General features: G+C 43.7%; 1 protein-coding gene across 4 annotated transcripts in view; it reads right to left on the bottom strand.

The window, feature by feature from the left end:
• The window catches only part of EPRS (glutamyl-prolyl-tRNA synthetase), a 250,216-nt gene that overhangs the window by 96,782 nt on the left and 131,097 nt on the right, over positions 1-22,337 (bottom strand). For 2 of the 4 annotated variants that reach the window (XM_029593176.1, XM_029593178.1), the window contains 2 exons: positions 16,208-16,438; positions 541-771 (listed from right to left, as the gene is read on the bottom strand). In XM_029593176.1, coding sequence (XP_029449036.1) covers positions 541-771; positions 16,208-16,438 — 462 coding nt within the window. The remainder of the gene's footprint in view (positions 1-540; positions 772-16,207; positions 16,439-22,337) is intronic. The other 2 variants (XM_029593177.1, XM_029593179.1) reach the window with 1 other exon arrangement.

Genomic DNA, 22,337 nt, shown 5'->3' with positions numbered 1-22,337 from the left:
TCCAATTTTCATAAATCTGATAGTGCCTCTTTACAATCTACGTTCGAGCACAGATTTAAACTCAGGTATGCAACTTAACCACGTGGGTTACCATGTACAGCACCAAATATTCTGATGCTCCTGTGTAAGTATTATACGGCATTCTAACAAATAGACCTGAAGAAAATGCAGTTAGACCCCCACAGATTTTACTTAAACCATGTAGAGTTAGACAAAGAAAAAAAAAAACCAGGCAACAGATGTAGGGCCTCTGCCACTTACTGGGGTCAGTATTTTGCATCAGTTATAAGCTGTGTTTATAATAGGTGAGCACTCGTGTAGGGGAAAGCCCTTAGATGTGGTCACATACTCAATGGATCAATATCAATTATGGATAATTCTATGAATTCAACTCCCTTTCTAGATTGCATATGGTTCAAGAGAAACCATCTATCTTTTCATCCAGGACATCTCCTTGAGGACATTTTCATCTCGGGGTGCAAACCGCAAAGAACAAGCGTCTGGAGAAGCAGAAACCCACAGCGTGGAACACCAGCCTACCTTTGGAGCTTTCTCAGATTTCAGTCTGCGCACTCTCTCTCCTTGGTCTGCTACCTTATCGTATAGCGCCTTGCTGCCCGTTGCACAAGGGGATGTCTCAGGGGGAGCAGAGGGGGACTTGGAAGAAAGCTGAGCAATGGGGGTGCTCCCGGCTTTATATTCCTGGCCTGTCACTTGTTTGAATTCAGCTTTTAGATTCAGAAGTGAATTCACAGCAGCATTTACCTGCTCCTAAAGGAGGAAGAGAAGAGGCAGGAAGTAAAGAAGCAGATACAAAAACAAGAAACATAACAGGATAAGACTGTAAAGGAATAAACAGCAGATAGAGAGCAATCTGCGAGCTGATCCATGTAAAGCAATAGAGCTTTCTGTGGATGCCCTTAGACTGCAGTATTTGCAGCTCTGCACGAGGCCACAGAGCCCTATCACACAACAGAGACAGCTACAAAGTTTCGGCCTGCTGCAGGCAGCCTGAAGTCACAGAAGATGACATGTTACATATATATGGCAAAATAAACACACATGAGCTGTGACTGCACTCAGCAATCACAGTACAAACACCACAAGTGCAGTAAATATTTCATAGTCCAAGTAATCTTCAAAAAGAAGGCTTTATTAATTCAATAGCGGCAACTCCACTGTTTTAAGATATAACTCTTTCAAAGGGTCCCCCGACACGGACCCTGTGTTTCGCCAAAGGCTGCGTCGGGAGGAACAACAATTTTAAACAATCTGTGAATACAAACAAATAAATAGCGATGGACTATGCAGAAAGGGGCAGAAACCCGTCATACTTTTGTAATAGTAAAATCATTATACATACCGTTACAGACAGTAGTAGCATTTCACAGGGAGCGTGTAAACATACAGTATACTGGGGATTTAAACACTACTCAAAAAAGGCATGAAAAACTGAACCAATCAGCGTTACAGAAACCGGGGACCAATCAAATTACAGCTAGACAAAGACCAATCAGAATCAGAGCAGACAAGTGAAAAAGCTCCATTCTAGTTCTTTATTCAATCCATTTGGTATGACCGTATTCAAAGTTTGGATCCATTTCTGTTCTTTTTTAATTAAAATTTCAGAGTAGTTTCCCCCCCCCCCCCGGATTGGGGGGGGGGGGGGAAGACTACTTCGAGTACAAAGAATTCCAGGTCCGACAGGGAATGCGAGAGCTGGATCCAATGGTCAACCAATGGAGCGTTTTCACGAAGGTTCCTAATATTAGAATGATGTTCTATGATCCTCGTTTTAACCATCCCAGTTGTCTTACCCATGTAAAGTTTTTGGCAAGGGCATCTAATCACATATACCACCCCTGACGAGTTGCAGTCTGACACAACATTAGGACAAAAGTTTTCTTTGACGTCGAATGTATAAAAGAAGACATAGTACTCGTGAAGGGACATACCGAACAGTGACCACAGGGTTTATGCTCGCCCACATTTAAAGGCTGTATACTACTGGACCGGTATTCCAAGTGAATCAGTATGTCTCGAAGGTTTCTACCCTGACGATAGGTGAACCCGTAAAGGACTGTGAAAAACATTAAGGGAAAGTGAAGTCCAATACTTCCGAATGATGTTAGTAATAGTTCCACTAAGGGTAGAAAAGGGTAAAATACAATTGACAGTAGTATCCGGTGACCGATTTTGTGGCAGGAATAACAAGTCTCTATTAACATACAGCGCTTGTGTAAATGCTTTTCTCAAAACCTTATGGGGGTACCCCCTTTCGCTAAACTGAGCAGTCATCTGCTTAGCTTTAGATACAAAGTCTGCTTTGGAAGAGCAGAACCATCGCAGTCTTAGGAACTGACCTGTGGGTATGTTATTCTTAAGAAACCTCGGATGAAAACTATCAAAAGTTGGAGTATTACGATCCATCTCTTTACGAAAGATTGTGGTGGAAAAACATGTATTGTCAAAAGAAATCAAAATATCCAAAAAAAGGAATCTGAGAAGGATGAATATTAAAGTTAAACTGTAAGTTAGCATCGCAGTCATTCAGCCAATCCAGAAACAAACTGTATGTCAGTGCCAAAAACTTTACGTGGGTAAGACAACTAGGATGGTTAAAATGAGGATCATAGAATATCGCTCTAATATTAGGAACCTTCATGAAAATGCTCCATTGGTTGACCATTGGATCCAGCTCTCACATTCCCTGTCGGACCTGGAATTCTTTGTACTCGAAGTAGTCTCTCCCCCCCCCAATCCGGGGGGGGGGAACTACTCTGAAATTTTAATTAAAAAAAAGAACAGAAATGGATCCACACTTTGAATACGGTCATACCAAATGGATTGAATAAAGAACTAGAATGGAGCTTTTTCACTTGAGTCTGCTCTGATTCTGATTGGTCTTTGTCTAGCTGTAATTTGATTGGTCCCCGGTTTCTGTAATGCTGATTGGTTCAGTTTTTCGCGCCTTTGAGTAGTGTTTAAATCCCCTGTATACTGTATGTTTACATGCTCCCTCTGAAATGCTGCTACTACTGTCTGTAACGGTAAGTATAATGATTTTACTATTACAATAGTATGATGGTTTTCTGCCCCTTTCTGCATAGTCCATCGCTATTTGTATTAAAAGATTGTTGTTTAAAATTGTTGTCTCTCCCGACGCAGCCTTTGGCGAAACACGGGGGTCCATGTGTCTGGGGACCCTTTGAAAGAGTTCTATCTTAAAACAGTGGAGTATTCAACTAAGCGCTCTCACTAAATCAAACAAGACGTTCACATTACTGACTATCTGTCTGAGTATAAGATGGCAAACTGGAAATGTATGCATATCATGCAATACAGTTAAAATGTATCAGCATAAACATTCATCTTAGACAATAATAATTGCACAGCATGCTATGTGTTGCTTTAGAACAAATGGGCTGTTTGTTGTAAGTACTGCAGACGATGTGTGATGAACGGACAGCAAGAATCAGAGAATAATCAATACCATTAAGAATCCACTAAATGTAAATAAACCACAGTTCTTTACTTCTTTTCTGGTACCCAAAGCAAGCTAAACAAAGCGGGATCATTAGCATGTGCAGAAGGTGCCCCCATTTTGCTTCACAAACAGTTACAGAAATTTAACACAAGTTCACAAACATACTCAAAGGTCTTCGCAAATTTTCACTCAAATTTTTTTTTTTTAATTTTCCTTCAGCCACTTTGTCTCCATTCCAGTGTGTCCATGATCTGTAATCAGTCCAAATTCACTTCATTTCTGAGGTGAAACTACTAAGTGGCCAGAGAGCCTACATCAAATTGTTGTGTCAGTGCGTCAGATTTGCATACATTTAGATTAGGATTTTTCCATTCATCACACTATATTCCACATACATAGCCAGAAAACACAATTGAAATTCAATTGGATAAGTCTCCATCCCCTGAGTCAATACTTGAAGGAAGCACCTTTGGCAGAAATTACACAGATACATGACAGCAGAAAAAGACGATCTAGTCTGCCCATCCGCCTAATTGATTTAGCTTTATAATTCCTATCACTTCCTTAAGAGATCCCTTGCATGTATCCCATGCTTTCTCAAATTCAGATACTGTTTTTGACTCCTCCACCTCCACGGGGATGCTGTTCCACACATCCCCTACTTTCTCTGTAAAGAAATATTTCCTAAGTTTACGCCTTAATCTACCCCATTTCACCCTCATTCCATGACCCCTCAATTCTAGAGCTTCCTATCAGTTGAAAGAAGCCCATTCTCCTCTGCATAGAAAACTTTATTTAAATGTCTCTTTCTTATTTCCATCCTCTAGAATATACATTTATATCTTTAAGTGTATCTTCATATGCTTTACAATGAAGACCACTAATCATTTTAGTAGCCACCCTCTAAACTGAATCCATCCTGTTTATATCTTTTTGAAGGTGTGGTCTCTAGAATTTCAGCTGTGGGTCTGTTGGGATAGGTCTCCCAACTTTGCACACCTAGATTTGTCAGTATTCAACCATTCTCCTTTACAAAACTGTTATACCTCTGTCAAGGTCCCTGGGGAATACTGATGAATAGCAATCTTCAAATCCCACCACAGATTTTTGATTGGGCCACACCAAGACACTCATTTACTCAAAAATGTGTATCTCACTCCATCCACAGATCTGGGTGGGTAACATAACATATATAAAACACAAAATAAAACAATACAACAAAGTGAATATAAAATAAACAGAGGCTAACAAAGTTTAAATCCAGCGTGCTGTGTTATTTCATCATGATGCCAAATTGACCAGTGCTTTGATGGTAAGCCAATTCCAGATAACCCTGATGTTCGCATATGAAGATTCACAGAGACCAGATGTTTGCTAATAACTAGCCATTGCTCCCCTTGTAATTAATTCACTGAAAGCTTGAGCAAACAGATAAGCCTTCAGATGCTTTGAGAAGCAGGTCAACAAGGGGGTCTCGTTTTCATTCATTAGGAAGAGGGCACTAAAGTGTAGGTCCAGCAACACTGAGTGTGTGCTCTCTAGATTTAGCCACCCTTCCCTTTTTGTTCTTTAGCCACCCCAGAGTAGTTTTGGCTGTGTGCTTCAGGTTGTTATACTGAAAATTGAACTTTTGTTCCAGTTTCAGCCAGGACTGGCACTTCCACTAGGTGAACTAGGTAGGGGTGCCAAAATCACCAGCCCAAGTCCTGCCACCAAAGATAGAGAGAGACCATCTGCAGAACCCATGCTGCTGGCAGGGGAAAACGAGAAAAGCAGTCCAATGCCATGGCTGAAGATAAGGAAAGAGACCCCAGAATAGGTGCACGAGTCAAGGCCACAGGTGGAGTCCCATCCATCTACTGCAGAAAAGAATAGGTGCACGAGTCAAGGCCACAGGTGGAGTCCCATCCATCTACTGCAGAAAAAAAAAGAGAGAAGCCCAGGAGGGCCACGAGTGGAGCCTAACCCATCCACAGCCGAAGACACACAAAAGAGGCCTGGGAGAGCCGTGAGTGGAGCCCATTCTGCCCGTGGCAGAAGCAAAAAAAAGAGCAGTTTTGGAAAGGCTGCCACCAGGGGAAGCCAATCATGATCACAGTGAAGACAGGAGAGGATCGAAAGATCTGCAGGCAGAACACAACCTGCCCACAGCCAAAGAAGGTGAGATGCCCAGAATGAAAGAGCAAGGGATCGTGTGTTTTGAGAGAGGAAACTTATGCACGTGCAAGGAAGCCTGGGGCAAGTGGGCGCATGAGAGAGAGGAAGCCTGGGGGGGGGGGGGAAGGGAGCCTGGGGGTGTGAGAGAGAGAGAGAAAGCCTGGGGGTGAGTGTGTGTGTGAGAGAGAGGGGGGGGGGAAGCCTGAGGGTGAGTGTGTGAGAGAGAGAGAGAGAGGAAGCCTGGGGGGGGGGGGGGAGCCTGGGGGTGTGAGAGAGAGAGAGAGAGAGAGGAAGCCTGGGGGTGAGAGAGAGAGAGAGAGAGAGAGAGAGGAAAGCCTGGGGGTGAGTGTGTGTGTGAGAGAGAGGGGGGGGGGAAGCCTGAGGGTGAGTGTGTGAGAGAGAGAGAGAGAGGAAGCCTGGGGGTGAGAGAGAGAGAGAGAGAGAGAGGAAAGCCTGGGGGTGAGTGTGTGAGAGAGAGAGAGAGAGAGAGGAAGCCTGGGGGTGAGAGAGAGAGAGAGAGAGAGGAAAGCCTGGGGGTGAGTGTGTGTGTGAGAGAGAGGGGGGGGAAGCCTGAGGGTGAGTGTGTGAGAGAGAGAGAGAGAGGAAGCCTGGGGGTGAGAGAGAGAGAGAGAGAGAGAGGAAAGCCTGGGGGTGAGTGTGTGTGTGAGAGAGAGGGGGGGGGGGAAGCCTGAGGGTGAGTGTGTGAGAGAGAGAGAGAGGAAGCCTGGGGGTGAGTGTCAGAGAGGAAGCCTGGATGTGAGAGTATAGAAAAAGACTAAGCCTGAGTGTATGTGTATGAGACAGATAGAGGGAGAGGAAGCTTGAATGTGTGTGTGTGTGTGTGTGTGAGAAAGAGAGGAAACCTGAGTGTATGAAGGAGTGACAGTATATGAGTGTGAGAGAGGTTGTCTTACATAGAAGTGAAACATAGAAGTGACGGCAGAAGAAGACCAAACAGCCCATCCAGTCTGCCCAACAAACTTTCACACCTATTTGTTTTCATACTTATCTGTTACTCTGACCGCTGAGGTCAGGGCCCTTATTGGTAACTTTTTGGTTCCAATTCCCTTCCACCCCCACCATCAATGCAGACAGCAGTGCTGGAACTGCATCTAAGTGAAGTATCTAGCTAATTGGTTTGGAGTAGTAACCGCCGTAATAAGCAAGCTACTCCCATTTGTTTACCCTGCCTGTGCAAGTCAGTCCTTGCTGGTTGTCTGAATATAAATCCTCTTTACTTCATTCCCCCCTGTTGAAGCAGTGAGCTGCGCTGGATTTGTATTCCAAGTGAAGTATCATACTTAATTGATTCGGGGTAGTAGCTGCCGTAACAAGCAAGCTACACCCATGCTTATTTGTTTACCCATACTATGTAATTCATTCCTTGTTAGTTGATGCTGAATATAAATCATCTTTTCTTCATTCTCTCTGCCGTTGAAGCAGAGAGCTATGCTGGATGTGCACTGAAAGTGAAGTATCAGGCTTATTTGGTTTGGGGTAGTAACCGCCGTAACAAGCAAGCTACTCCCCTGCTTTTTTGTGGATGCAAATCCTTTTTTCCACATTTCCTCTTGCCGAAGCATAGAGTAATGTTGAAGTCGCATTAACTGTGTGTATGTTTACTGAATAAGGATATTAATCTCCAGGTAGTAGCTGTCATTCCCGCAAGCAAGCCACCCCCTTGCCTCTTCTCTTCATTCACATCCTTTAGACTTTATGGATCCACAGTGTTTATCCCACGCCCCTTTGAAATCCTACACAGTTTTGGTCTTCACCACTTCTTCCGGAAGGGCATTCCAGGCATCCACCACCCTCTCCGTGAAGAAATACTTCCTGGGGGGTGTGAGAGAGAGAAAGCCTGGGGGTGTAAGAGAGCCTGTGTGTATGAGCACGCAAGGCAGTGTGTGCATGAGAGAGCATGACTGTGTAAGAGGGTGAAAGAGAGGGAGCCAGTGTGAGTGATAACAGAAGTGTTTACTTGAGTGAAAGAGGGAGAGATCCTATATGTTTGAATGAGTAAGAGGGAATGTGTGTATGTATAGATGAAAGAGGGGAAGTGTGTGCACAGCAACCCCACCTGCTAATCCATCGCAATCTCAAGACATCTGGAAATAAAAAATTCCCAGTTATCAAGAGTGGGTGATTTCTTTTATAATTGGATGTCATATAATGTGATTGCTGTTTTGAAATATTTTTTTTGGGGGGGGGGGATAGGGGGGGTTGGAACATTATTATTATTATTTTTAATTATGAGTTTCACATTTTTAAATGTTCTATTTTCTTCTGTTTGGAAATATTTTTATTAGCATGATCTTACTATTATTGATGTATTTGTCTTTGTTTGATCTCTGATGTGGAATAGCAATGTTTACATTTTTCCATTGTTGCAGTGCATACAGAGTCTGGCTTGTTGCAGTTTCTAGTTCAGTTTATGTTTTCACATTTCTAGTTATACTTTATGGCCCTTTTATTCTAGTTTTGGTGAAGGTCTGTCCAATGATGGATTTAGGTTTTTGCCACCCCCTCCTTCCCCTGGACAAGGGACAATGAGCAGAAGGTCTAAAGCACAATCTTCTTTATTTTGTACTACCTGTTCCACGTTTACCTCATCCCCGCTGGACTCTGAATGACAGGGAAGGGGGGCTGGATTTGGGAGCAGAATGGCTTTTTTTTTTTTTTTTTTTTTTTTTAAAGACTCCCTAGATCAGGGTGTGGGAATGTGGGACAATGGAACCTGGACTAGGGAGTAGAGTTTTTCGTTGCTCTGTCCCTTCCAGTCTCTTCCCCTCCTGTTCTCTGCTGAGTGAGATTCAGCGCAGCTGGGAAGCAATAAATTTTCATCTGGCCTGCTGCCTCCCTCCCCCCCCCCCCCCAGAATTTTGCTTCCTTAGGCCCAGGCCTAATGTACCTAATGGCAAATCCAGGCTTGGGTCTGTCTGTCTATGTATTGCATGTGTGATTGAGGTGAGATATTCTGGTAGCATGTAGTTTCAGTATAGGATCTATAGCAGCTTGGCTTGCTCTGTTTTCCTAATAGGAGGTATGTAAGTGCTTTAGGTATTGATGTAATATTTGCAGAATTGCCTTTTCTTTCATAGGCAAGGCTGTTACTGTAAGTACTGTCACTTAGCTCTGTTTTGGTATGGCAGGTGTACTATATTATAATTCTAATTCAATTTACTCCCGGCTTTGAGTGCCAAGCTCACACCCAAAAATAGGCCTAATACCATACCAAGTGTCTTTTATGTAGGGTTTTCCGATTGGCATCATAGCAGTGCCTATAAATACAGGGAGATTCACTTGAAAGAGGCCCCAAATATTCTGCTGTAACTTCCGTTAGGATGAAGCAATCTGAACCAAAAAAATATGCTACATACCTTGACGTATGTGTAATCTTTTGCATTACATGAGATGCTGGAAGTGATCACCATTTTCCGCCAGACACATTTCGACGCGGCGTTCCGTGTTCCTGAAGTGTCTGCGAGCATATCGGGGGGGGTGGGGGTGGGGGGGGGAATAGCAGCAATTTCACGTTGGATGTTTTCCTTCAAATCTTCCAGTGCAAGGCTTGTTCCGATAAGACTTTTCCTTTGAGCATACCCCAAAGGAAGTAGTCTGGTGGTGTCAGATCCAGCAACCATGGTGGCCAAAGCCCCTTTGAAATTATTGTTGCCGAAAAAGGACTCAATTTCTGCTATGCTTTTTGTCGGTGTGACACGTTGCTCCATTTCGCAAACTGAGGTTAACGTCGCAACGGCTGTCCAGCGCCTACCTCATCGCTCCGACACGGAGGCATCCTGGCTTGTTCGAAGTTCCATATACTGAGGAGCACATTGCACATTATTTCTTTCAGATTGCTCCTTCCTAGTAAGTTATTACAGAATATTCAGGGCCTCTTTCGAGTGAATCTCCCTGTATAATATATATATGCTGTTAAGTGATATTTTTAACTCAGAAAACTGAACTTTGAATTTAATTTAATTTTCTTGTAAAATCTATTATAAAATGTGTAATTTAACTCATGGAGTAGGCTGGGGGGGGGGGGGTGCGCAAGGCTGTAAGATTCTCCTAGGGTATCTATTACTCTTGCACTAGCCTTGGTTTCAATTTTCTTGCAGAGGGCAGCAGATTTTCCTCAAAGACTTTTCTGTACTTTTCTCTATTTGTTGTCTCTTCTATCCTGAAAACTGCCCCAGGTATCTGCTGATGAACATATGATGTTACCATCACCATATAAGCTTCAAAGTTGAGATGGTGTTCTCTGGGTGATGTGCTGGGTTGGGTTTGTGCAAAACATTAATGCTTTCCATTCAGGCCACAAAAAGGTATTTTAATTTCATCAGATAAAACATTTTCCTTATGCTACAGTATCCCTTAAGGGCTGATTTGCATACTTCAAGTGGGATTCAAGGTGGGCTGTCTTTACCACTGATAAACAAAATTTTTGTTTCCTTCAGGCTTTTTGGTGTTCCAAATAGATTTTTTGATGCTGATCACAGATATTACTTCGAAATTTGTACATCACGTAAGGTTTTTGAGAAACGGACAATTTTGTGTTACAATAATTGTGAAATTTTACAACAATCTCATGTACATATATTTTCTTGCTGGTCATAAGCAACATAACATGTAACAGACTAACTTTTTAAAAAATACACCAAGAAACTCTGCCTGATCATGCCAGAACTTGCTCAGGCAAGCCCCAGCTCAGCTGCAAGAATCCAACTTGTTTCCATGAAGACACAGCCTTATATAAGCAGCAGCAATGAGTAGTCTCCTATGCAACTTCTGTGTGAATGAGCGAATCATATCACTTAAACTGTTGAGTTTAAAGCTTGTGGATTTAATTTCATATACTTTATGAAATGTCGCGCCAATGTCGTAATAGCCGTGACACGTTTTGTTACATCTGTGGTGAGTTTACTCTGAAAGCACAGAAAAAGAGTATGACTGCACTCATTAATTAAGAAGGCATACAAGTTTTATTTCGGGTGCAAAATTGGTGACCAGGACAGAGCATTAGCTCCTCATATGTTGCGCATCTTGCGCCAGTAGTCTGCGAGCTTGGTTGAAAGGTGTGCGACCATCCATGCCGTTTGCCATCCCAATGATATGGAGGGAACAGAAAGATCATATAACTGAGTGTTACTTCTGCATGACGAATGTGTCGGGATACTCAAAGAACAGAAAGTTTATTAAGTACCCTAACCTTGCATCAGCAATGAGAACAGTGCCGCATGACTACAGTCTTCCTGTTCCAAAACCAGAGGTGTTGACACTTGATGACGAAGATGAGGAGGTAGGTGATGATGGTGAGCCATCGCAGATGGAAGCTGCGGCTGATCCTGACTTTTTGCCATCAACATCCAGCAATCCTCATTTAATATCTCAGTCAGAGCTGAACGATCTGGTCAGAGATTTGGCTTTATCAAAGAGTCAGGTAGAGCTGCTTGGGTCAAGACTGCAAGGACGGAATCTTGTCATCTGATATGAAAATTTCAGTATTTCGCAGCCATCATGAAGATTTGACAAAATATTTCAACCAAGTAGACAGTCTGACTTTTTGCTGTGACATCAATGAATTGTTTTGTGCTCTCTGATGTGACCACGACCCAACAGAATGGCAACTGTTTATTGATTCATCAATCTTAAATTTAAAAGCTGTTTTGCTGCACAACGGCAATACCTGTCGGACATGCCGTTCATATGAAAGAAACGTATGAGCTCATGCAGCTACTGCTGAACCACATTGAGTACTAGAGGTACAATGGGAATTTGTGTGGTGATCTCAAGGTAATTGCAATTCTACTGGGTCTGCAGCTTGGTTACACCAAGTATTGTTGCTTCCTTTGTGAGTGGGACAGTCGAGCAAGAGATTAGCATTACGTCAAAAAAGTCTGGCCTCTCCGCAAGAAGTTGGTTCCAGGGCAGAAGAATGTTGCGCTCGACCCATTAGTGGATCTAAGTAAGATATTTCTTTCACCTTTGCACATCAAATTTGAGCTGATGAAAAACTTCATTAAGGCAATGAACAAGCAAAGTAAAGCCTTTGATTATTTGTGGCAAATGTTTCCATGCATAAGTGACGCCAAGAAAAAAGAAGGTGTTTTCGTTGGCTGTGATGAAGGACAGCCATTTTGATGGTCTTCTGCAAGTTGTATAATATGTGTTGCGTAGACAGCCTTCAAGAATGTCATTTGTAACTTTCTAGGCAACTATATGGCAGCAGACTATGTTGAACAGGTTGAAAATCTGCTTCAGGCATACAAATTGATGAAGTGCAACATGTCATTGAAAATACATTTTCTTCATTCCCACTTGGACTTCTTCCCAGACAATCCTGGCGCCGTGAGTGATGAACATGGTGAAAGGTTTCATCAAGACATTGTCAAAATGGAGAAGAGGTATCAAGGCAAGTGGAACCCCTCCATGCTGGGTGACTATTGTTGGACTCTCATCCGCGAAGCGTCGGACAGTGATTGCAAACTAAAATCTGCAGCAAAACATTTTAAATTTTGTTTTCTGGTGCCAACATTGCCATCATAGCTTATGCCACTACAGGCACATAACAATGCTTAATGTATATTGCACTTTTCTGGCAAACTGTATGCGATACAGACATAATAAATGCATATTCGTGTTCAGCTTGTTAAAATCTACTTGTTTCACCGAAGGTTGTGGAGGAAACAAAATGTTCCCAGAAATTTGTTTCCCAGTGTAACCTTCCTTCTGGTCCCTTACCATACAGGCTAGATTTGTGGAATGCTTGGGATATTTTTATTACATGCAAACTTTGACCAGTCTTGGCCATGAAAGCACATAGCTCTTTCAAAATTGCCATTCATCTCTTGGCTGCATCCCTGATCAATCTCCTTTCTGCTTCATCACCCAATTTGTTGGGGCAGTCTGATCTAGGCAGGGGCTTAGTGGTGCCATATACCTTAATAATCATCTTGACCATGCTCTGAGGGATAGTCAAAGATTTTGCAATTCTTTTCTATCCATCCCCAGATCTGGGTCTTTCCACAACTTTGTCCCAGAGATAGTCTAACAGCTTCTTGGTGCCATGGTTGGGTCTTTGCTTTGAAATACACTACCCAGCAGAGAACCCATATGGACTGCTGAATTTATTCTCTCATGTGAAGCAGTATAATTTAACACAGGTGGAGTCAAGTAACTTGCTGCGTGCTTTTGAAAGTGCTCGATTTCACCACAGCTTCAAGTATTTAGGATTACTAGAGACGTACATGGGGGATGGATACTTATCCAACCAAGCAATTCCATGCGTTTATTTCTACTTCATTGTTTAAGACAGTGTTTCCCAACCCTTTGCTGGAAGCATACCTAGCCAATCAGGTTTTCAAGATGTTGCAGTTAATATGCATGAGATAAGTTTGCATACCTTGGGTCTCAAACGTATGCACTTATTCATTTTGGGTATCCTGAAAACCCAAAATGGTTAGGCGTGCCTGCAGGAGAGAGTTGGGTAACACTGGTCTAAGGCATTTTGAAATATTTCTCACTTGGCAGTTGTGAGGTAGGATGAGTGGATACATTGAACATTGGTTTAATGCTTTTTCTTCAAGGCTATAAGGCAATAAAAAGTGAACACTCTGAAAGAGGATGTAGACTCTTATAGCCATTGTATATAAAACTGAGTGGTTACCACATCAAACCTTTTGGCTATTACCAGTACACAGACTATATCTTCATGAGTGCCGAACAATCTTTCCAAAGCTTTCTGATAAAGAAAGTCTGTACTGCAAATCCATAGGACTTTTGGCACTGCTGTGACACTACTGACAGTCTCAGATGCCAGACTAGCCAAGTTTACAAAAACGAGAGAACATCCTTTCCCCTGCCTTCTCCTCTCCCCTGGAAAGGAAGAAGGGAGCGTTTGTGAGACTAATGAATTGATCTCTTCAATTCATTAGTCTCACAAACTCTTCAAAAACAAGCAAATTCAGCTGTCATAAGTGAGAGCTCCTAGAGTACATCTTCCAGAAAAAAAAAAAAAGGAATATGACAATTGATAATGTGCAAACAAGTATTTTTAACTTTAAAACAGAGATGGGGATATAACCCATCATAAAAATGAACTTTAAGGAAGGAGGGAGTTAGGCTCTACCTCTCAAAATGTCTGGGAAGGATGGACCGTCCAAATCTAGCAGCCCAACAAAAGGCCATGTTCAGACAAGGTGATGTGAATGTGTGTACTCAACTCCCTGTTGCAAATCTCCTCAGTTAGTATAGATAAGACAAGATGACTTGTCAAGCATTTGGTGATAACCCACTGAACTGATGCAAGGCCAAAAGGCACTATGCAGGACTGAAGACGAAGTGCTCCTACCACAAATATAAGAAATATTCACATGGAGATAATCTAATCATAAGATGTAAGCCTCCTTGAAACTGCTTCCTCTGTTTAAAGTGGAACTAACTCCAGAAAAATCATTCTGAATTTTCTATTTCTGGGAATCTGTGCAAGGCTCTTAGGCTAGAACCAGTCAGAAGCCTTCCATCTTTGGAGTAAAAACACACCCTCTGTACTGCACTGGAATAGGTTTGACTGCTTTGGCTAGCAAGGAGATTTCTGATCAGAGTATGTTCTGGTTTTTAATGAATTCATATGCTCTTCATGAAGGGGAGGAAAAGCGGTAGACTTGGAGGGATCATCAATAGACATCTGTAACCATCCTTTATGATCTTGAGGACCCAGCTACCCAAACTTATGACTCAAACGTTTGCGAGAAACCTCACTCTCCCCCTCCTCCCCCCCAGGGAGGTCTTCTGGAGTAGAGACTGAACACTAGCTATTTCCCAAATACTGATTTAGTCTTGTTAACGGTATAGGGTTTTGAGCTCTTCTGCCAGGGAGGTCTAAGAACACTGTTTCAGGCAAGAGGTCCCCAGCAGCATTTTTCTTTTTTTTGAGGAGGAAACTGCTTTCTTCAGGAAACTACTCTGGTATTTCAAGGTTCCGAAACGGGCTCGGATGTGGAGCAGATATGCTCTGCAGCGTGGAACTGTGGTCCTGTCACAATATCTAATATTTGCCAAATCTCATCTCTGAAGAGATAACCTGTGCTGCACAGCACATTAGCAAGTCTTTTCTCCACATCTTAGCGAAGGCCTGAAGCTTACAGCCATAAAAGTTAGAGTGTCTATGGGCATTACAGAGGCTCTTAATGCAGTCTTAAAAAAATTGTAGGTTGTCTGAAATCAATGTTTTTCACATGCCTCAACTTTCTCCATAAGAACATTATATTCACTTTGCTTGAGGGAGATGGTAAAGTTTTGCAGCATCTTCCAAAACTATATGAAAATATTCAATCAAGGAGAACTGATAAGAAGCTATGCAGGACTGTATCATACCTGTGCCTCCCAATAAAGCCCAAGGTCAGGCTCACAACCGGGGGATACCAAGATGTGGACCTCCATACTTTCCTTGTAAAACCGCTGTGAGACGAGCCTTTCCCCCATCAATGTTTGCTTAAATGCAATAAGAAGTCACTAGCAGTGAAGGTTGGTTTCAGTTGGAATTTAAATTGTGATCTTAGTGCTCTTGATGAAGGCGAATGCAAAACAACGGCCGCTGTTGTGGTTAGATCACAAGTAATTCAACATGACCATTAACCTTTGAACATTTGTGTTTTAATTGCAATTCAAAAAGACATTAAAAAAATTTCTGTCTGACCTGCATATGATTGAGCTGTCCGGGTGGCCCATACATTGCAGGGCACACAGGCTGGCTTGCTGATGCGGTATCAATAAGTTTTTGCAAGACAAGGTCACAAAAAAATTGGTAACTTTAATCCTGTAGCCACCTGGATATTTCATGCCTGTCTTCTTTCCTACCAGAAGTATGTTGCATAGGGTCCTGGTGGATGGCACTGCCATCAAGCTATTTCAGGAGACCAAGTAAACCAACACTGGGGAGAGGGTTCTGTAGGGAGAGCTTTGATTATTTCTCTACAATGGTGATATAGGATGCAAGAAGAGACATCTGTGAAAGGAATTGATTGGAGGCCTGACTGATGGCACATTTTTCTGCTGAAAAAGTCATGGGGGTGAAGGGGGACAGAGGCATAATAAAACAAATGGACAATTTTTTTTTTTTTTTTAAATCAAAGTAGAGAACTAACAAGACTAAAACAACATATTTGGCAGAGGTGAATGCTGAAGAAACCATGTGGGGCTGAGGCACAGAAGTCCTGTGCATGTGCAGTAAAGACCATCTTTTACAAGAAAGCTGAAGAAAGTTCACTCTGCTTGGCATGGTCATGTGACCTCATTCATGTGACTGATGAACCTATTTGTTTTCAGAGAATGTCATTTTTGGCACTTAACAAGGATACTAAATTTATACCAACAGAGCATCTACAGGCTGAAATGCCCTTTTAATTCAATCCAATTGTTCCGCTCGGGGAAGCTTTCTGAATTAATGTATTTTTCCTGACAGCAATACATTCAGGGGACATTACACATGCAAGCCTCTGGGGGCAGAGGGAGTTATGCTTGAATGCAAACCACACACAACCAGCGCCTGGGACACCAGCATACCTTTGAAGCTCTCTCAGATTTGAGCCTGCGTACTACCTCTCCTTGTTCTGCTACTTTATCATAGAGCGCTCTACAGATCGTCGCACTAGGGCACGTCTGAGGAGGAGCAGAGACAGATTTAGAAGTAAGCTGGGTTAGAGGGGGGTTCCCAGGCTTATATTCCTGACCTGTCTCTTGCTTATAGTCAGCTTTTAAAATAAGAAGTGTTTTCACAGCAGCATCTACCTGCTCCTAAAGAAAAAGAGAAGGTAGAAAAAAACAAGAGATTGGTAGATTCAGAAAACATACAGCTATAAGGGAGAAATTAGAACTCTGCATAGTACAAAAACCATATAAAGTTCCCTATACAGAGGTGAAGATCAGTATGCCAAAAACCCAGAAAGAAATGGGGAAAAGCATTATCATAGTAATCAGCAATGCTAGGTATATCAAGGATGACATGCAACCCCCAAAACCAGGAGATAACAGTCCATTTACCAAGAGCCAGGAGTCCCTGGAGCATTGGGAAAGATTTGCAATTGCTATCCTGGAAGGAGAGACATTTGCCAGAGTCCTAGCAGTGCTGAGAAACATACGAGACTTCAGAGATATTGCAGGTCCTGCAGGTAACAAAGCACTGCCCTAGAGAATGCAGTCCCCCACCCCTTCTGGAGACAAAGTGACTGATAAAGCACAATCAGTACTCATTTAATTTTTAAATAGTGGTTTATTTCTTTTTACATAAGCAGCCTCTGAAACTTGTTTCTTTGTTGTACATAGAGAAATATGACAATTATTTATGAAAAAAAAACGAGACACCAAAAGCAAGGGAGACAAAATATAAAAGCAAAGCTTAACTAGATAACTCAATGGCAGTACTGCCATTTAGAAGATCAGGGTGAGATAAAGGAAAATTTATTCTTACCAGCTAATTTTTGTTCCTGTAGTACCACAGATCAGTCCAGATTCCTGAGTTTTGCCTCCCTGCCAGTAGACAGAGAAAGTTTTGACACTACTACATAATCATATGTGCAACCTGCAGTTCCTCAGAACTGACCTGTACCAAAGCATAAAAATCATAAAAACAGCAACAAATAAAATAACTTTAGAAACAACTTTTATAACAACCATACCATGAAAATCTGTATACCAATAAAATTAGATGAGTGGACGACTCTCTCCCTCCACAGATTGGGCAGGCTCTGGACTGCTCTGTGGTACTACAGGAACGAAAATTAGCAAGTAAGAACCAATTTTCCTTTCCCTGTGTGTACCCAGATCAGTCCAGACTCCTGGGATATACCAAAGCTCCCTACTTAGGATGGGACCTGGAGAGTCCCGCTTACAAAACGCTCTTGCCAAAAAAGACTAGACTCTGGATCCCCCACATCCAGACTATAGTGCTTCTCAAAATTATGCAATAACTTCTAAGTCGCCACCCCGCAAATTTCCTGCAGAGAAACAGCTGTGCCTCCACCCACGAGGCCACCTGGGATCACGTGGAATGAGCTCGCAAACCCTCAGGAATTGGTCAACCCTTAGCTATATACGTCAACCCAATAATGTCTTTGAGCCATCATGCAATCGTAGTCTTAGATGCATGAGAACCACTTCTCAGACCACTCCACAAAACAAAGAGGTGATCTGACATCCATCCTAAAGTCATTCGTTACCTTAAGATATCGCAACAACACTCTCCGCATGTCCAAAAGCTTAAGCTCTCTCACATGAGGTATGGAGGAATCCAACAGAGGAAAACTGGAAGCTCCACAGTCTGATTAACGTGAAACACTGATACCACCTTAGGCAAAAAAAAAAACGGAACCTTGTGCAAGGATACTCCAGAGTTCAAAATTTGAAGGAATGGATCACAGCAAGACAAAGCCTGTAACTCCGAAATCCTTCTAGTGGCACATATAGCCACCAAGAAAAATGACCTTAATTTATTTTATTTGTTGAGTTTTATATACAGTCATTAAGCAGCTCAATAGGCACCTCAGACAAACCCCTGAGGACAAGATTAAGATTCCAGAATGGACAAACTTTCCTTATCAGCAGACACAAATTCCTTGCCCCTCAGAGAACCTGAACCACATTTGGGTGAGCGGAAAGAGAGGCACCCTCTACTTTTCCCTGAAGGCACCAAGAGCAAAGAATTTACAGCCAAACCCTTGAGCAGGCCATCTTGAAAAAAGGATAGGATATGAGACGCCATAGACTCAAGAGGTTGAACCCCGTTAGCTATACACTAGGACTCAAACACCTTCCAGACTCTCACATAAGAGAAGTAGACTTTCTCCTGGCCTGTAACATAGCAATAACTGCTTCAGGGTACCCTCTACACCTCAATCGCCACCTTTCAAAAGCCATGCTGCTAGACAAAAGTGAGCAGACTTGTCTGAAAATATGGGGCCCTGCCGAAGAAGGCCCGACAGATAACCAAAACGCAGAGGACCGTCTACAATCAAGTTGACTAGATCCACGAACCACGGCAGACGTGGCCACTCCGGAGCCACCAAAACTACTTCGCCCAGATATCTCTCGATTAATCGCAATACTTTGCCCACTAGCAGCCAAGGAGGAAAGAACTAGAGCAGAACACAGGGGCCAAGGCAGCAGCAGAGAATAGATGCCCTCAGCCCCATGCTTCCTCCTTTAACTGAAAAAGCAAACCACTTTGGCATTCAGACGAGTCGCCATTAGATCCACGTGGGGCCAGCCCCACCACTCGTGCATGAGTTGTATTGCCTTCTCTGAAAGCTCCCACTCTCCCATATCTCTAACAACTTACGACTCAAAAAATCTGCTTGGACATTTTTGACTCCTGCAATGAGAGACATTTATCTGTTCCAGATGACACTCCGCCCAAAGAATAAACTCTTGAGCCAGCGCCTGATTCTTGGTTCCTCCCTGCCGATAGAGTAGGCCACAGTTGTGCTGTCCAATAGGACCCTGACCGACTGACCCTTGACTAAAAGCAGAAAAGCAAGTAACGCTAAATGTACCGCTTTGGTCTCTAACCGACTGACAGACCATGAAGCCTCTGTCACGGACCAGCAGCCTTGAGTGGATTGCTGCTGACACACCACTCCCCAACCAGACAGACTGGTATCGGTAGTAAGAATTACCCAAACCGGTACCTAGAGCTCCACACCATGAACCAGATTGGAACTCAGAAGTCACCATGACAGACTGCCCAGCCAACACCCTCGAGCGGCAAAGGTGAAACTCCTCCAAGAGCAGATTTCATCAAGACAAAAGAGCTTTCTGCAGGGGCCTCACATGTGCGAATACCCACAGCACTAACTCCAGGGTTGAAGCCATCAAGCCCAGAACCTGCAAATAATCCCAGACTCTTGGCATCAACAACCGACGAACTTGCCACTGCAGCTTCAGAACACGCTCCTCCGTGAGGAACACCCTTCCCCCAAGAGTGTTGAAGTGGGTGCCCAGATACTCCAGGGACTGCAAGGGAACCAAGTGATTCTTTGCCAAGTTGACCACCCAGCCCCGAGTGACTCGAGAGTGTGGATTACCGTCTAAACCAACTGGCGACAAAGGTCCTCCAACTTTGCCCTGATAAGCCAGTCATCGAGATAAGGGTGCACCAGAACTCCTTCCTGACACAAAGCCACCACTACCACCACCTCTTTGGTGAAAGTGCGTGGCACCATGGCTAACCCAAATGGAAGAGCTTGAAACTGAAAATGCTGACCCAGAACCATGAATCGCAGAAACTGCCGATGATCTGGGTGAATGGTTATGTGCAGATACGTCTGTCAAGTCCAGAAAAGCCAGGAACTCGCCCTTGCAGACTGCCGCTATCACAGACCTTAGAGTTTCCATCCGGAAACACAGCACCTTGAGTGCTGCATTTACTCTTTTTAAATCTAGGATCAGACGAAAAGTCCTTTCCTTCTTTGGGTCAACTAAGTAAATATCCATTGAGAGACCTCACTGCCCAATGTAAATATCCATAAAGAGACATCACTGCACATTGTAAATAAGTTACCTCTGTAAATTATTTTACGCTACTATCCTTATCTCCTTCCTCCCCCAGTTCTACAACCTTGTTTTATTGTAACTTTTGCTTCCTTCGCACTTGTTAAAAGAACAGTTTTTGCACCCCCTGTTATATGTAAACCGGCATGATATGATCTTATCATGAATGCCGGTATAGAAAAACCTTAAATAAATAAATGGAATACCTTCCTGAGCCTAACTCTTCCCACAAAACCGGAATTACCGCTCCTAGCTTCTGCAACTGGTCCAGTGTTTCCCAAACCATTAGACACTTGTCTATGGGACCGCAAGGGGAAACCAGAAACAAATCCTGGATGGGCCGAGAAAATTCTAACACACAGCCATCTCTTACTACATTGAGGACCCACTGATCCTCGGTAATTTTGGCCCACTCCCTGTAAAACAGCATCAAGTGACTGCCTACAATAGGAATGACTGAGTGGACCAACCTCACCTCATTACGAAGAATTGGCCCTGGCTGAGCCACCACTGGTGGGGTCCCGAAATGGTTTTCGGCCTCCTTGAAAGGACTGACCCCAAGACTGGCCACGGAAAGAAAACAGTCTCTGCAGACCTGCTGCTCCTCTTGCTGGGTGAGACTTACTACTATCCCGAAAACAGGAATGGTCTGAAAAAACCTCCTGCCCCTAGGCTTATCCTCAGGCAAATTGTGCACTTTATTTTTGCCCACTCTTCATCAACTGCTCCAGGTCCTCGCCAAACAAGAGACGACCTTTAAAAGGCAGAGTCTCTGAGACTTGGACGACACATCCACCGACCAATTACGGAACCATAATAGCCTCCTAGCCGACACAGCTGACACCATAATCCTAGAGGTCATATAGAGCATCTGCCACATAAGCCACCGCCGCTTCCAAACACTCAGCCTTCAACGCTTCTTCTCCAGGCTTTGAATTCGCATCCTGAGGCTGCTGCACCCAACGCAGACACGCCTGTTGCATAAAACTGGAACAAATGGCCGCCCATAAACTCAAAACAGACACCTCAAAGATCCTCTTAAGCTGCATCTCCAGCTTTCGATCCCGAACATCCTTCAATGCTGCAGACCCCTCAACAGGAGAAGTTGCTTCTTGGTAACGGTCGACACTGCCGCATCAACCATAGGAAGGAAAAGTAGGTCTAACATCTGCTCAGGCAAAGGATAAAGCTTCACCATAGCCCTCCCTAACCTTAAGCCGGAATCAGGAGTATCCCACTCTTAATCCACTAGCTTCTTCACAGATCTGTGATAAGGGAAGGCTTTCAATGGACCCTGCACCATCAATAACTGGATCATCTCCTTCTAGATCCAAATCCTCCTGTGGATTCATGACCCCAAGTTCCTCCAAAACCTGGAGAGTCAATGACCCAAGCTTCTCCTTATGAAAAAGGCAGACCACCCTCAGAAACCAGAATCTCATCCGGATTCGCACCACCAGCATCATAATCAACCAACGGGTCGTGCACCAAAGGCACCTCCGGAAGCTAGAGAGCCTCATCTGAGTCATCCGAAGTCTCATCCGGGACCCCTCGGGATGGAACCGGGTCCAACAAGCGCTGGACGACTGCAGGCCGCTTTCTACAGGGCGGAATTCTTTTGGGACCCAAATCCAGACCCTCGGATGGCTGGACCCTGGTCCCCACACTGGAAGCAACCACCTCCTGCTGAGCCAGACAGGCCTCATGCAGGAGCAACACAAAATTTGACGAAAAAGATCTGGCTGTGCCAGCCATGTGCTGTGCAGAAGCAGGGACAAACAAAAGAGGAGTTTCTTCTCCCTCTTTCCCTCCCCAGCACTCAAGCACACCAGAGAAAGCCTGGGAGGGAAATTACCCTTCCCCTCTGTCTGCGCGGCCCAAACCGTGTGAACTCTCAAAATGGCCGCCGTTCCTGCACTGAGGGGAAACAGGTCCTCTAACTGGCATGAACTCGGTGGCATGGGAGGGACAGGAACAAAAAAGTCGCCTTCTTTTCACGGCCCCCAGAGTATTGGATGGTCCCTCCCCAACGTTGGAACAAGCAGCACACAAGCCCGCACAGAGCTGCACACGTAGCAAACTGAGCCGTGCACCATCTCTCTCTGACGGCGGGAAGCTTATCTTGGCCCCAAAGCCCGCCCACCCCGAT

Source organism: Rhinatrema bivittatum, chromosome 3 (assembly GCF_901001135.1).
Source record: "Rhinatrema bivittatum chromosome 3, aRhiBiv1.1, whole genome shotgun sequence".
In the NCBI taxonomy this organism is placed as follows: Eukaryota; Metazoa; Chordata; class Amphibia; order Gymnophiona; family Rhinatrematidae; genus Rhinatrema; species Rhinatrema bivittatum.
Note: the sequence above shows the minus strand (reverse complement) of the source record. Positions and strands in the feature narration are given on the sequence as shown.